The 16,126-nt window shown below is 37.7% G+C and overlaps 1 protein-coding gene across 1 annotated transcript; it reads right to left on the bottom strand.

The window, feature by feature from the left end:
• Window positions 1–2,543: 2,543 nt before the first annotated feature.
• Window positions 2,544–15,850, bottom strand: LOC139967627 (nucleolar protein 56-like). Its single transcript, XM_071971596.1, has 10 exons — window positions 15,683–15,850; window positions 14,622–14,823; window positions 14,194–14,355; window positions 13,371–13,569; window positions 12,042–12,229; window positions 11,231–11,382; window positions 10,605–10,705; window positions 9,905–10,053; window positions 9,072–9,193; window positions 2,544–8,359 (listed from the first exon to the last, which is right to left on the bottom strand). Exons 1-10 carry the CDS (start codon window positions 15,683–15,685, stop codon window positions 7,880–7,882), a joined length of 1,758 nt encoding a protein of 585 aa, XP_071827697.1. The 5' UTR covers window positions 15,686–15,850; the 3' UTR covers window positions 2,544–7,879.
• Between the last annotated feature and the right edge of the window lie 276 nt (window positions 15,851–16,126).

The following is a 16,126-nucleotide window of genomic DNA, read 5'->3' as shown; positions in this document are numbered from 1 at the left end:
GGCTTTTTTCGCTCTGTTTGCAACTTCACAGGAACAATAGAAAAGCGAAAAACTTTTCGGGACAACAAAAGGTTTAAGCCCTTTGTTCGTCGTAAAAGTTTTTCGCTCTTCATTTTTCTTGATCGAGGTGAAAAAAATTGTTGTCACAAAAGCGATAAATGTGTATCTTTTCTGGTAGTTCGCGACACGCTGATTACGAATCTGAAGTTTATTTTGGAATTGGATGTTGTGTGGGGGCGTAGGAGGCAAAAAAACCTGATTTTTGTCTGTTTTTTTCCAAACCTGTTTTTGCCAAAATTTACCCCAAATCGACCGAAAATCGATTTCGCCAAAATGACATAACCGGGGGTAACCGATGCTCAGGAGCCCAAATCTGCAACTTCCAGGTCCATATCTGCTTCCGTTCGGGAGATACGTGGTCCCAAAGGACCCGATAGAAATACGTGTTCTTTATAAGTGCAAAATTTGAAAAACACCCTCTTTTCAGCCCCCCTGTCTTGTCCTCTCTGAAACACCCATCGACATTAAAATTAGACGTGGAGCAGAAGACACCCTTGTCTTTGTTATACACCAATTTCGTGTAATTATCTGACCGGGAAAGGCTTTTTGTATTTATAATTTCTATTTTTTTCATAAATCAGGTTCTTTTTCCCCCCCTGTACGCCCCCACAAAACACCCAATTCCAAAATAAACTTCCGATTCGTAATCAGCATGTCGCGAACTACCAGAAAAGATACACATTTATTGCCTTTGCGAAAAAAAGTTTGTCACCTCGAAACACCGTATGTGGTACAGTACCCCTTGCAGTTTTTGCCAAAACTGACCCATTTATTCATAAATGTCAAGATAAAACTCAAGATGACAAACAAAGGTTTGATTTGACTGCTTTATTTTGAGGTTAAAAAAAATTGTAAAAAAAAACTGATTTTGTCAGGATGCCTTTGATGACCATCCAGGGTCCCAAATTCATTTGGTTGTCTAAGGTTCAAACCCTAGTGAGAGCAGTTTTCCTTTATCTGTTCTTATACCTTCTTCCTTTCATCATGAACCTTAAATATTAGAAACGAGCATTTTTTCTCAACAGTTACAGTGGCGCAGTGGTCAGTGCTGGTACCTGAAGAGCAAGACAAACTCATGTTCTTGGGTTCAAACCCCAGTGAAGGCAGTTTTCCTTTCTATTCTTATACCTCCTTGCTTTCATCATGAACCTTAAATATTAGAAACGAGCATTATTTCTCAACAGTTACAGTGGCGCAGTGGTCAGTGCTGGTACCTGAAGAGCAAGACAAACTCATTGTATGCTATTGTATGCTTTATAGAAGACTTCCTTTCACCTTGTATATTTGCACGTGGAAAAACAAAATAAATCAAATCAATTGTCTTGGTTTCAAACCCCAGTGAAGGCAGTTTTCCTTTTGCTGTTCTTATTCCTCCTTCCTTTCATCCATCATGAACCTTAAATATTAGAAACGAGCATTATTTCTCAACAGTTACAGTGGCGCAGTGGTCAGTGCTGGTACCTGAAGAGCAAGACAAACTCCTTGTCCAGGGTTCAAACCCCAGTGAAGGCAGTTTTCTTTTTGATGCTCTTATACCTCATTCCTTTCATCCATCAGGAACCTTAAATATTAGAAACGAGCATTATTTCTCAACAGTTACAGTGGTGCAGTGGTCAGTGCCGGTACCTGAAGAGCAAGACAAACTCATTGTCTTGGGTTCAAACCCCAGTGAAGGCAGTTTTCCTTTTGCTGTTCTTATACCTCCTTCCTTTCATCCATCATGAACCTTAAATATTAGAAACGAGCATTATTTCTCAACAGTTACAGTGGTGCAGTGCTGGTACCTGAAGAGCAAGACAAACTCATTGTCTTGGGTTCAAACCCCAGTGAAGGCAGTTTTCCTTTTGCTGTTCTTATACCTCCTTCCTTTCATCCATCATGAACCTTAAATATTAGAAACTAGCATTATTTCTCAACAGTTACAGTGGTGCAGTGGTTAGTGCCGGTACCTGAAGAGCAAGACAAACTCCTTGTCTAGGGTTCAATTACCACAGAATGCATGTCTATGGTTCAAGTCCAGCCAGAGCCTTTTAATTTTCTGTTCTTTGGAGGATGTGGAAGTATAAAGGTAAAAAACGAAGTTTTTTCATTGGGAACCAAAATGGTGTAATCGGTAGTTCCGTATGCGATAAGAAATTTCTGATCAGCTGGGTTCAAGACCAGCCAGGGTGAGTGATAGCTGGCAAAAGGAGTTTGCCGTCCCCCCTCCCCCTGACAAGGTTCCCAAGCGGACAAGGGAGTTTGCCGGCACCCCTCCCCCTGATAAGGTTTCCTCTCCCTGACAAGGATCAGTGGAGAAAATGTTTTGAAAAAACACTAAGTCCAAACAACCAGATCTTTAAATATTTGAAAAGCAAGCAAAAGCCTTCTCCCACCTAATAGTCTAGTGGTAGAGAAGAAGTTTGGGCAGCAGGTCACTGGTTTAGCAGCTTGCAGAAAACTCATTAAAAAAAATGCTTTTAAAAAATTCAATACATGTATCATAAAATACATCCACTTTATTTATTTATTTATGTAGAACAAACCATTCCATAGCACTTGAATTAAGTGTAAGTTCTAACCTTACCTTAGATGCAGATAGTTGTTAGAAAAGTATTATATTTGCTTCTAATATATTTAAGGTTAATAAAGGATATTTCGAATATGAGGGAGTTAGATCTTTTTCACGCCAAATCTGTTCAGTGACAGGACTTTTCTCTAGTTCAATCACCACCCTTATCCTGTCCTGAAACAAAATAATCCCATAACAGACAACAGCATAGTATAGAGGTGTAGGATTACCATGAACTTTTTGAGCAAACTACCGCATAATAACTTGGAAGTCCCCCTCCACCAACCACCTCCTTCAACTCAGCCCCAACCCCGCCCCCACACACATATACATACTCCATTATCTTAGCAAGAGTAAAAATAGGCCTACATGCCTGTGCACTTTTTAGCACTTTGGAATAAAAGATGTTAATATGATAGGCTTCTCAAAAGGATTAACTTCAATGACGGGATATTATTTACTCATTATTTGGGTCGAAAATTTAACAGATGTTGCAATTTCAACATTACAATCAATGCAGACATACACTTCCATGTATGATTTTGTATCAGTTTGCTGATCCGAAACAAAACCAAAGAATTAAAGTTTGCAGAAAATATATCAAAAGATTATTGTCAAACACGGACATTGTAAAAAATGACTGGAATTGTTTCTCTTTCTAGCAACTCCCTGGTAAGTATAACGCAGTGAGAAAAAACAGAGAGAACAAGGCAGCGACCTTTCAGATACTAAAACACTACTACATTACCATATAAATGGCCCAATGATGATTAACATTATGTTTGCTCACAGAATACCCAGTGCCATATAAACGGCCCAATCAACATAACATTGTAATGTATTCTCACAGATTATAATATAAAATCTATACAGATACATTTAAGCTTCACAGCTTATATCAACTGCTTTCATATTTTGAAGAGTACGTTGGCAATACTATGTTATATCATACATATTTAGCATTTTGGATGTAGTTATAACAAATGATGTTCTTCTTCTTGTAGAGTCCATATTCTGTTGCATCCCCCTACGACACAATTTCTTGGCATTTTGCTAGTGGTTTAAGGTTATTTGTTGCATCAATACTGAGTAAGTTGCAACTGAACTAACACACTCAGCTGAAGGAAAAGTGTACGCCCAGCTCACTTTGTTTTCATCATAATTATGTCACAGGTCCATATGGATCATGTGATCATCATACAGCTTTTAGCGAAAAGCCCAATTTAAAAAGACTAGAGTGCAAAAATGCACTGTGGTTTGGATGATGTAACATGAGCAGTTTTCTTCCTGAATCTGACATAATGTATATAGTGAGGGTGAGAAACATACTTGATTTTAGTAAAACAGTGTAATGTGACAAACACTAAATTCACATTGACACAGGCTGTCCTGAAATGACCATTGACCTCAACAACAGGTTCTTGTAATAAATGTCATAGATACATCAACATACTAAATGGGACATCTGTTCTAGTTGAAATATTGTGTAAAACATGGTTTTCACAATTTGACCACTGGTGAACTCAAATGACCAGACCTCCACCCACAACATTAGGCTTCTTGTACTCAATGTAGTACAATTACATACCAAATATGCAATCTGTCCAAGCTTCCCTTGCGATATTATGTTTAGGAAGGTGCGTTTGTGTAGAGAGACAGGTAAGGGGAGTGAAGTAAATGTTTGGTGTTTGTTGACCGCACTGAAAACACTAAGAGGCTCCTTAAATTTGATATTGTTCATCTGTAAACAAAATATGAGATCTGTCCAAGGTTCCCTTTTGTGCAATATCATGTTTACAAGGTTTTAACAAATTGACCTGATGACCCCAAATGACCTTCACCAAATACAATAGGCTTCTTATAATAAATGTGGTACTTCCACACACCAAATATGTAATTGGTCCAACCTTCCCTTCTTCAGACATCGTGTTTACAAGGTTTTCACAATTTGACCCCTGGTTATCCCAAATGACTTCCAAAAAAAACCCAATAAATATCAATGAAAAGTATCAATAAACAATACCGTGTTTACAAGCTGGGCAACACAAATGCCATCATGAATGCAAAGGTAACGATTATCATCGTAACCCAAAAATTGACAAGTTTAGTATTTTTTCCAGCCTTTCCCAACATTGGTTTGACTTCATTTTTTCAGATAAGTAAAAAGGAAGCCAACAAGAATACTTGTGAATAAAATTGTATTTTTGCACCAATGCTGGGTTTCATTATCGTTCATCTTTAAAGTAATGTTTTACTGGTTATCTATTGGATATATGCAAAAAAAATCCATATTTTCATCGCGTCCAATTTGGGAGATTTTGCATCCTATAATTCAGGAAAATGGAATTTTTGAACCTTGTGCCAACTTAATCTAATATATTTTAAACAGTGGATAACGATGAGCGATGATGACGTTCATCGCGACACTCGGGGGCTGCAGTTTTGGGGGCTGCAGAGACGCTATCATTAGCAAGCTACACTGTAGCGAGGAAAATTCAAATTTCCGACAGTAAAATAGCGATTTAGATGCAAATTTACATGGTCAGTGGTTGCAAGTTACCAATCTTTTGGAGAGTTAAAACGTTCCAGAATTCCCCAACTAGTTCTTCTTCATAATATGTTGTTCAGATATTTGTTATTTGAGAGATTTTTTGAATCACAGTCGTATGTGAAGTCTGTACAAATTCCTGTGTAATGAATCAAAGCCAAGCTTAAGAGTGAGATCTGATGGAGTGTGACCAATGTGCCGCACTCGTGTTAGATTCAAATTTTCTGTCAGGACAGGCCAACATTTTTATCACAGAAACTAAAATTCATCACAGGGCAAGGCTTAGGGTGATACAAAGACACAAAATGATATGACTGGAAGGACTGGATCTTATTTTTCACTAAAATATTCCTTTTATCCATATTTTGCCTTACAAACTTTGCTGTACCGTCCATCTAGATAACCCATGAGTGCTTAACTCGGTCTGCGAGACCAAATGTGTTTTATTGTAAATTTGTTACATTCAAAGAGAAAATGATGTAACTAGTTTCTTCATGTACATGCTAAGTTGTCAAAATTGCTAAATTTAATCATACGACTAAGCAAACCCATTCTTGTTAAAACAAAGGATCAAACTTTCAAGAACAAATTCTCCAGTGCTCAATTATTAAAATAATATATACAGTTTAAACGTTAATGAAATTTCTATGAATAATTCAACAGCTGCAAGGCACAATAAACAATTTTAATAGGTCCAGTGTCTGGTTACTTTACCACCAATCTAGGTCTTTTTAGATTTGAGTTTACATGATCTAGCCACAAAGTGTCAACCAACTTCTGTCTGATTGGACAGCTGACAAACTGGATAATAAAAGTAGCAATAACCATCGCTTCTGCAAAATATCCCATCACCACAAGGACTATCATTCTTTCGCAGGTTTTCAGTTTTCAAAAATGTTTTGATAATTGTGCACAACGTACTATCATTTTGAAGTGGTCTTAAAATAACAATGTTTGATAATAGTGCACAACACACTATAATTCTAATGTGGTCTTACAATACCAATGTTTTGATAATAGTACAAAACACACTATCATTTGAAGTGGTCTTATTACACCAATGTTCGATAATAGTGCACACAACACACTATAATTCTGAAGTGGTCTTACAATACCAATGATTTGATTATTATAGTGCACAACACACTATCATTTGAAGTGGTCTTACAATACCAATGTTTGACCATAGTGCACAACACACTATAATTCTGATGTGGTCTTACAATACCAATGTTTTGATAATAGTGCACAACACACTATCATTTGAGATGGTCTTACTATACAAATTATCAACAAAGGCTGATCAATCATAACTTTTAAAAGTTGATTACATGTTTGCTTTTGCCAATAATGTTACAATGCTGTAAAACTTCATTGAATCAAAGAATTTAAATAAAATAGTTTACAATGTCAGCCAATAATAAATGCTGTGGCTTCATCTTTTTATTACTTGAAAATCTTCATATCTTGAGCATTATCTTGCAAGATTAGTTGATATTGGAAGAAGGTAAATGATAGACTAAAAATATTAAAGAAAAGTTAAACAAAAAGTGTCTCCCATAAAGCATTCCATCACTTGTAGTTTTTTTTACCCCTTCTGATCAGACTTAACAAAACCAAGACTATACACTCATTTCATCAATGAGCTGTTGTTCCAAGTCAGAACATGGTAATTACCATGTTACAACAAACATGTTACATTTATACTGTCAAGGACCTGAGAAGTCACTGGTTTATGTGATTCCATTGCATCAGTTCATAAGAATTCCTATCTTAAAGGACTGAATTTGACAATCTCACAAAATAATTAAGATGAAATTTTTCTGAAACTATTCTTTGTTCTTCTTGTTACATTTGATGGCTTTGATAAACCGAGAAGCAAACTCTTACCACATAAGGTGGGGTACAAAATCTGAGAATGTGAACCACAAATCATGGTCAGAACGCTCAAAAGTATTTTGGTAATGAAATTCACAACTTTCACTCGTGCACTGAAGCTGACGCATAAAGTTTTCAGGCTGAGACAGATATGTTTGATTAATCACAAAGGAAGGACGCATGACTTGCTACTGACTAATGTCTCTGAAAAAGTATAACTTCCTTGTAAACCAGGTTCTGAAAAAATCGTACTTTGTAACCAAGATACTAGCTTAGTGAGAGTGCTCACCACAGTGGTATATCTGCTAGAACTGACAAACAAGCCTAATGTTAGTTAACATGATAACATTTATGCAAGTTTCAGGGTGTACACATATCAATCTCTTTGGTCTCACAAGCTCTAGGAAAGTCAAAGAAGATAAGCGGAGATGTAACACATTTTTACTTGCGCTTCTTCCTTCGTCTGTAGAATGTACCACCAAGTGCATCCATGTAGGGCATGTTGCCAGGGGAAGGTTGTCTGCAGCCAGTTTTCCACTTCTACGGTTTGCCCCACAAGTGATCGCCGACTTTCAGTTCGTTGCAATCACCACTGTCATGTTCCTGTCCCCAAATAAAGATGACAATGGTGTAGGCTGTCGGTGAAGAATGTTACTCTTCCCATGCGGGGCTAGACCATTTATGTTGTAAATCAATGACATAATTTGCTGTGCTTGTCCCTTCGGGTGTTTCAAATGGGTCAGTTTGCCACCGAGGATGGAGGTATAATTAACTACTGTACCCAGGCCATATCAGGGTGGTAAGGCAGTAGTCACTCTCTTCACATAGCTTGTTTGCTGGCCTCACTCGTCACCACCTTGCTGAAGAAGACTCCTCTTCTTCTTCTTTTTCTTCTTCTTCTTCTCGCTGTTCATTGAGAGGTCTCCACCGGATGTATCCATGGAAACCACAGACTGATTCAGTTGTGCTGCGGCTCCCTCATCGCCATTCTCCTCCTCCTGCTGCTGCTGTTGCTGCTTCTTCTTCTTCTTTTTGCCTTCGCTGACCGGTGTGGCTTCTGCTGATGTGTCCATCATGAAGGAGTTGTTCTCCTCCTTCACAGACTCATCAGCCCCTCCGCCGTTACTCAGGCCACCGGCCTTCTTCTTGTTCTTCTTCTTTTTCTTTGGTGGTTCTTCTGAAGGTATTTCTTCAATAGTAGCTGCTGGTAGTGGGGGCGCTATACTGTCGCCACGAGCTGCCACCATCTTCCGCTTGCGTTTTCTCTCCTGCTTTTCTTGTCTCTTTCTTTCTACGATGACAGCCTCGACAGCCAACGCAGACTGTTGTATAGGAAAAGACCAAACAAAAGCGAGTTAAGGGAGTTTTCAGAAATGGAGATTTGCTTCAAATTTAAAGGAATAACCAAGACAGGGATCAAGGATAATTTATATTATTTATATCAATATGAAATTTCAAGCGTATTGCTTAATCAATGGCGGCTTACTGTGTATTGTGGTGAGGCATTGGGAGCCAATTTTCAAAGCGAGCATATTCAGTCCAACAGGAAGCAGTTAACTTAAAAATCGAATGTTAGATAGTTTAGAGGGTACTTAATAAATATAAATTGTCGTTGATCCCTGCCTTCGTTATTCCTTTAAAGATGGACAAGACGTTCAAGGATGGAAGCTTAATAGATCACTAATGGCAAATATATCATTAAAAAACATTACAATGCCCCCACCACCCTCAAACAAAGAAAAGAAGAAATAGTGTCTTTATAACTTCACATGAAGTACCATTACAATCAGTTTCCAGAGAGAAGCATAATGTGACGGCACCAACTTACAACATTGTGGTGTACATGTAGATGGCTAGTCAAAGAGAAGTAGCAGAACCTAAACATTGCATTAACTGCTAGTTCCAAAACTAACTTTGCTTTTCATTTTGTCCTTCTGTGACAACTTAACCTTTATTTTTGCAAGAAACCCTGAAAATTAGAAAGGTTGAGAGTTACCACCCCCCCCCCATACACCCCTGACCTAATAAGATTACCTCTGTGGCTGCCACTTGCATGACGACAAGATTTTTCTCCGGGACGACACCCGATTCGTAAAACTTCAATCTGTCCTCCACCTGCTGCTTCAGCTTCTCACCATAGACAGAGGTCGGGACATCTTCAAGAGAACAGAAAACATACCTTTTGCTAGAAATTATCGACAAATCAACGTTTTAAACCATAACTATGCTAATTACATATCAAATATTCAACAGAGCGGAAAAAAGAGGCATGTGCATTCCATTTAGTGAATGAATCATGGCCCAACTGCTGATCAAACCTCTCTAATTTTCAGGTACTTGAATGATCTACCTTGCTATAAATCCATCATGACTTAACAAGATCTATGTTGCTGTGCTGGGAAAAACTAACCTTGTGCCACTTAGCAAAGTGTGATAAAAAATAGTCAAATTATTACTATTGATTATGACTTTATGCTAACAAACAACACAAATCTAGCAAACTTACATGTAAAGATGAAACACTTCATAATTGCCTGCTATGTCATGTTCAGGGTTTGAACCAATCTACTTTATACCAGGGCTTGAATCTACAACCTCCCAGATGTCCCCTAGCACCCTTGTACAATCAAGACATTTTAACACAATAATTATACCAAAGTAATAACCGAATATTTTCAAGGTCAAAGATGTTTACGTTTCAAAAAAAAAAAAAAAAAAAAAAGGAGATGTACCAGAAAGGGCATTTTGTGAATAGGAACTAAACATTCACAAAGGCCAAAAATATAAATAAATAAATACATAAAATAACTGCATCAAGTCTTAAAAAGGGTTTGTTATCACTATACTCTCCCTTCAAAGTTACTCACCCGCAAAACAATCTATTCTGGATGCAATGGAGCATTTGTTGGCCAAGTACCTCGAAATGCGGCCTTTGTTCTTCTGGGCCGCCCGTCCAATGAAAGTGGAATGAAATATCAAACCATATTTCGGGGTGTTACCTTTGGTCTTCAAAGCTCTAGAAAGAGATAAACATGTGGTTTTTTTTAAAGACCTGTACAGAAACATTCTGGACTAACATGATAGCAATTGTACATAAATACTGTTTGGCATGTTTTCCATCACAAGTGAGGGACGGATACTCAAAGGCCAAGAATATAAGTGTCCAAAGGTTCTCCTTGTAAGAAATTGATACAAGAAACCCTACACTATTCACATCAAGTGACAAATGAAAGATCCAGCATAAAAAATTTACTTTTATTCAATGGTGAGGAATGAAGGGACGTGGAGCATACCACACGTACCAAGTTTGGTTAAGTTCATTTATGTTTATGTTTCAACTGCAAACTCTTCTGCTCTCAAGTAGGTGATTGATTTCACTTCATACAAATTGGAATGTTTATTGATGCTACACCCTTCTGTGGGGGATGGGTAAGAGAGATGAGGATATGTTTACCAGTTTGACTTTGACTTTTGATGAAGATAACAACAAATGAGAAATGAGAGAACGTGGAACATTTAATGAGGGAGTCAGAACCTTGAACTTTTGTTCAAACAAAAAAATATTACCTGAAGAGCGCTTTCTCTGCACCGAGAATCTGAACCGTTGATGCTGGATACTTAGCGAGATTGGTCAGACTACCAGCATGAGAAATCAGTCTTGCTCCAACCTATTGACAAAAACAGATTTAAATAAGTTACAGTCTGACAACACACTGAGGTAGTAGTAGCACCATGCAGCTATGGACAGAGAAAGCAATTTACTAACATGTGTTGTGTTTACAATGACTTATTCATTTTATGCAACATGCCTGGGTATGCTGCCTTACTGCCTTCTCATTTACATGGTATCCTTGAATGCTTTTGCAAGAAGAACCAGTTATGTCATCTCTAAACTGAATAACTAACTGACCTCCAAATATCAAAATCATCATCGCACATGTTCTTCAAAATTCTACCTTTCCTACCAAGATTTGTTTCCTGGTATCACCTTGAGATGTGATACTTGGACCTTTTTTCTTCAGCTGACAAAGACTTTGCCAGGAATTTCAACCCCCCCCCCCCTCTCTTCTTAGATGAGAGTTTCTGCGGGTCACATGTGTCAGGATTAGCTTCTAACCAATTAAAGCCTTTATTGTCTATCAGATATATAGCTGTGTCATTCTCTTCCAATGGCAGGCTGGGTTAGTTCTTACCTGTTCTCCTATCAAACTAGTCAGGTTAGGTGCCACAGCGTGCATCTTCTCCTGGAGGTAGGTGAACAACTTCTTACGGTAGTCGCTCAGTGAGATCACCCGGGTCGAGAAGCTTGCAATGTTGATGAGATCTATCGGAGATATGTCCATCCCTGGTCATGAGGAAAACAAACCAAAAGGTTAGGTCACCAACTACCACCTATTGTTTATTCTGCTTTTTCTAGTTTTACTTGATTGCTAAGCACTTTTGCTCTCTGTATCGTTGACTAACATGACAAAAGATTTATAACATGGAAAACTTATGACACTGTCACACTGCACATGTATACATTTAATGAAAACATTGCTTACCCAATGTATGTGAATACTTTCCTCCCGTTATCATGTTCAACAGAGTTTACAACCACAAAATCACAACATGTTAGCAAACAAGATGAAAAGAAATATCAGCAGCCAATTCATCATTTTACCTATATTTATTTTTTTTTTGGGGGGGGAGGGGAGGTGGTATTTAGTTACAGTGCAACCTGAATTTGATGTAAACATTTAGTCATCCACAGACAACCCCCACAGCTGATTCCGATTGTCTGAACAGACCGGACGCCCAAAAAAACTTTGCCTGTTCAGCGGGTGAACAATTTATCAACCATTGCATAAGCAGAATGAAAATAAAGTTACACAAAAAGCTAAAAATTCCAAAGATATAAGTAGACTTTGTACACAAAACCTTAGTGTTTTCAATATTTCTTTGGTTCACAACATTCATAAAACCTCTGTGTAAAACTAAATGACTCTTGAATATCCTTCTCACCCATGGATGACTTGTGAGCATCATAGATTGCGGTGGCTTTCGTGCTATCCATCACTAATTCTTCTAGTCCTTCGAGCTTGTCCTCTGTAAAGTTCTTGCGATCCTGAATGTAGTGGACAACTTTAGCGTACACTGCATTCTCTGATACTATCTTAGCCAGCTCTGGGAAATGATACGAGTACCACTCTCTGGTAATATAAAACAAAACAAGTCAATTAATTGGAGAGTTACATAATGATCTAAGCTAAGTACTACTAATATTCACTTTCCTTTTGTCTCTCTCTTCCTACAGCATTATTTCAAGAATCAAACGCAACGTTCTTGATCCGCATCTATGAGCTGTTCTTCTGTTGTTATTTTGTCTTACGAAAGAGCAAAAGATGTGCAGTGCTACAAAACACCCTGAATTATGACACATCCCCATGACATTAATGTTATTACTAACATTAGTCGACACTAGTGAAACTGACTAGTTGACTCCACAATTTTGTCCATTTTCTCTGCTTTAAGAACTATAGCCTAATAAAAGATGCATTAACACCATGCCTTAGTTCCTCCATAGGACACATCCAACATGTATGAGGTCCCTCACTCAGTCAAAGTAGTTCAAGTTACGTTATAATGTGCAACATTTTGTATTGTAACCCGTTCAGATACATATGGTATGAGGTTGTATACCTTGACATAATCTAAAATTGCATACAAAGAAAACCATAGTAGGAAAGAGGTCGGAGCATACAAAGTGAAGCGGGTGAGTGGGAGTGAAAATGTTAACATTTTAGAGCAAAAAAAAACCAACATAGGAAAACTCTGACTGTTGCTGAAAGATATGAATGAGTCAACTGAAACAAATTTTAAGTCTTGAAGGGCTCAAATAATATTATAATTACAAAGTTCTGCACAGTATTTTCTGCCAGCATTTTCACCTGTTTAACTCTACTTCGATATCCAATCTGTAGTCGGTCCAGCACTTTGCATTATTTTCATGATTGGTATTTTGTTTACTGTTTATATTTTAGACAAATATGCTGCAGCCGTTAGAACTACAGATGCACGAGCCAATGTGTCACGAGAGATTGTTATATCTACGGCTTTGTGTGTTCATATGGTATATCAATGCCTGTGGCAACTTTTTTCCCCAGAGAGGATGCCAATACTTTTGTGTTGTTGTTGCTTCAGTACCTTCTAAAAATCTAACAATGTTACTAACAAATTCAGTGGTTAAGATACATTACTTAACCTTTCTAGAAAGGTCTTCAAAGGAGGTGGGTGGGGGGGGGGGGGGAGGGAATAAAAACAATAAAAAAATATGGGAATGAATTTCCTTACTTGATCCTCATAGAGAAAGTGTTGACATCTTTGTCCAGTTGGTCCAGAAGACTGATGGACTGTATGATCATATTGTCTACTCTGTGTACGTTGAATTTGACTTTGGCCCTCGAGTAGCTGTGACCAAGGCCAAGCTGGGCCTTGGACTGGGACTGGTCCGACAGACCCTTAACAAACCGAGGAAAGTGGTACCTTAATCCTGCAAAGACAAAAAAAAAACAAATCAAATCAAGACTTAAGCACTGCCATTGATCTCTGATTTCATCACTTTTATGTGATGAAGAATTCCGTATTAAACAAGGATAATTTTAAACTAATCGAAATAATCATCTAGATATATCATGGCTGCTAGATAATCTGTCGTGAAATAACATCGAAGTGGTTCCCATTTGGGTTGTTTTTTTTAACCTATAAAAATCGGAATGTAATGTAGGCAGCTTAATTTTCAATTGAATCCTTTTGTGCCTATATCAATATATATTCATGGAAGTTTTCAACTAGATGCAAATATATCATGTTACCCTTTTACACATCAAAAAACATATCGACCACTTAAATACAATACATTATTGATCCAGTGTTGCATCGCAAAATGCTATGCAAAATGGTCCAGTTGCTATACAAGTCCAAGGATGTGTATTGCAGCTTAACAGGAACCATAGTATTCTATAAGAGACAAAGGTCAGAGCTTTCTAAGAAGTGCTTCACAAAATAATTCCCTATAAATATACTTTTGATTTCATAATGTCCAGAAATCAAGCCACATCTAGGGTTGTTCTCAATAAGATAAAATGACATTAAATTTGAGAAAATTTATCTTTACCTCTGATAATTTCAGACGCCACCCCTGATGTTTGGCATGTTATACCGAGTTCCTCTTGAATGGCAGCACCGATCTTACTGTCTCCGACCCCTAATATTACTTTTCCCTTCCTCTCTGAGAGATTTGTGTCCAGGAACAATTTGAGATCATCATGCAACAGTCCTGTAGAGAGGAAAACAGTATTTATGTGTAAATTTAACTTTATAGGTCTTAATTTACATGTCGGGGGGAGGGATCAATGTGTCATACAACATAAATGACACTGGATAACAGTGTAAGTTTGATGAACTCTTGCATACAGTACTTATGAGCCAAAGGTGACACAATTTTCAATCTACATGGTAAAAAACAGCTGTTAGCAACTCTAAATTTCAAATTACTAAAATTTGAAAGTTCAAAGAAAAAACAATTAGTCAGGTCATGCTTACCTTCTGAGATACAGTTCATGTTATCCAAGGCATTAGCACCAGATTTGAATGGGCTGAATGCATGTAATTTAATCAAGCCAGCAAATTTGCCAAATTCTGTCACATTCTTTTCTACTTGGCTCTGAAGCATGGAGATTTCTTCAAATTCTTTGACCGAGAATAAGCCAAAACCAGAGGCATGTTCGAAGAGAACGTACATGGCCTGTAAATAGGGGAGAAGAATATTATTGTACATATCACATATAAAAACATGACATTGATCATACAGTAGGAATGTTTTTGTTAATGTAGGCTAGCCTATGCCCTGCTCCCTAGCAGTAATTTATGGACAATTAGCCAAGTTAGGCCTATGATTAACATTATCTGGCCTTGGTCTTGGTGTGATACTGCACAAATCGCCCCTGATGTGGCTGTTGATGTGCAGTCCTTCGAGTTTTGCTAATGGTGCTGCTGACTTCCCAGCATGAACTTGAAGGAGTCGGTGTTTAGTGCTGATTTTAGTTCAGGTGGGAGTGCATTCCACTGAGGAATGGTGCGAGGATAAAGCGAATATCTATAATGTTCTTTTGAGCTTGAGGAATTTTATAATTCAAACTGTGAGATTGACGTGTAGTTAGTTTGTCTTTGTCTTCAAGAAGGTTATTTATATTGCTTGGAATAAGGCCATGAGTCTCTTTATATATGGTAACAAGTCATGCTTTGATTCTTCTGTTTTCGAGAGTATCCCAATTGAGATCTTTTAACATGTCTGTGACACTACTAAAGCGACTATACTCATTTTTGACGAACCTCCGTCATTTTTAGCCTCCATCATGCGGACGTAAAGCAAGGCCTAATCAAACGATTATCCCTATAAATGCCTGACTTAGCGACAAATAAGGCAATGGCTAGTGAATATGTCTAACGTTATTCAACACATGCCTAGGCTATAAAGTATAACTAGTACTACTACAACTAGTACTAGTACTAGCCTAGCGTAAGAGAGCCGTCTTAAAAAAAAAACAAGTTAGTCATGAGGCTTAATGCAGGCATAACCCCGCAAAGTCAGAAGTAATATTTACCATATTTAAATTCAGATCAACAGACGGAACACAACATGTGTTTTATTGCAGCTGCAAACAATTTGGGGAATGACAATTGGCAAAACAGTACCAATACTAATAGCCGACAAATGTTCCAATCTGTATGCGTCGGTAGCTTATGTTAAATGATAGAGCATGCAACGCATGCGAGGGGCCATTGCATGTATTTACATGTGTACGTGTATAGAGAAACACGACAGATCCAATACAATAATCGGTACTGTGCGAGCCACGAGGTACTTGGTGGATGTTTATCATAACCTTTATAACCCAGTCGTTTCATTAAATAGCATTACTAACTGGAAAATGCATGCTAATTATATATGCATGGTCATAACATAGGTGTAACCAGAGGACGGGAGGGGGATATTGAGACAAAATAGTAAAAGTAGAATATTGTAGAATATTTTGATATGAAACACT

The sequence above is a fragment of the Apostichopus japonicus genome, chromosome 5 (genome assembly GCF_037975245.1).
Source record: "Apostichopus japonicus isolate 1M-3 chromosome 5, ASM3797524v1, whole genome shotgun sequence".
NCBI lineage: Eukaryota > Metazoa > Echinodermata > Holothuroidea > Aspidochirotida > Stichopodidae > Apostichopus > Apostichopus japonicus.
The sequence above is the reverse complement of the archived record's forward strand: the minus strand, read 5'-3'. Positions and strand labels throughout refer to the sequence as shown.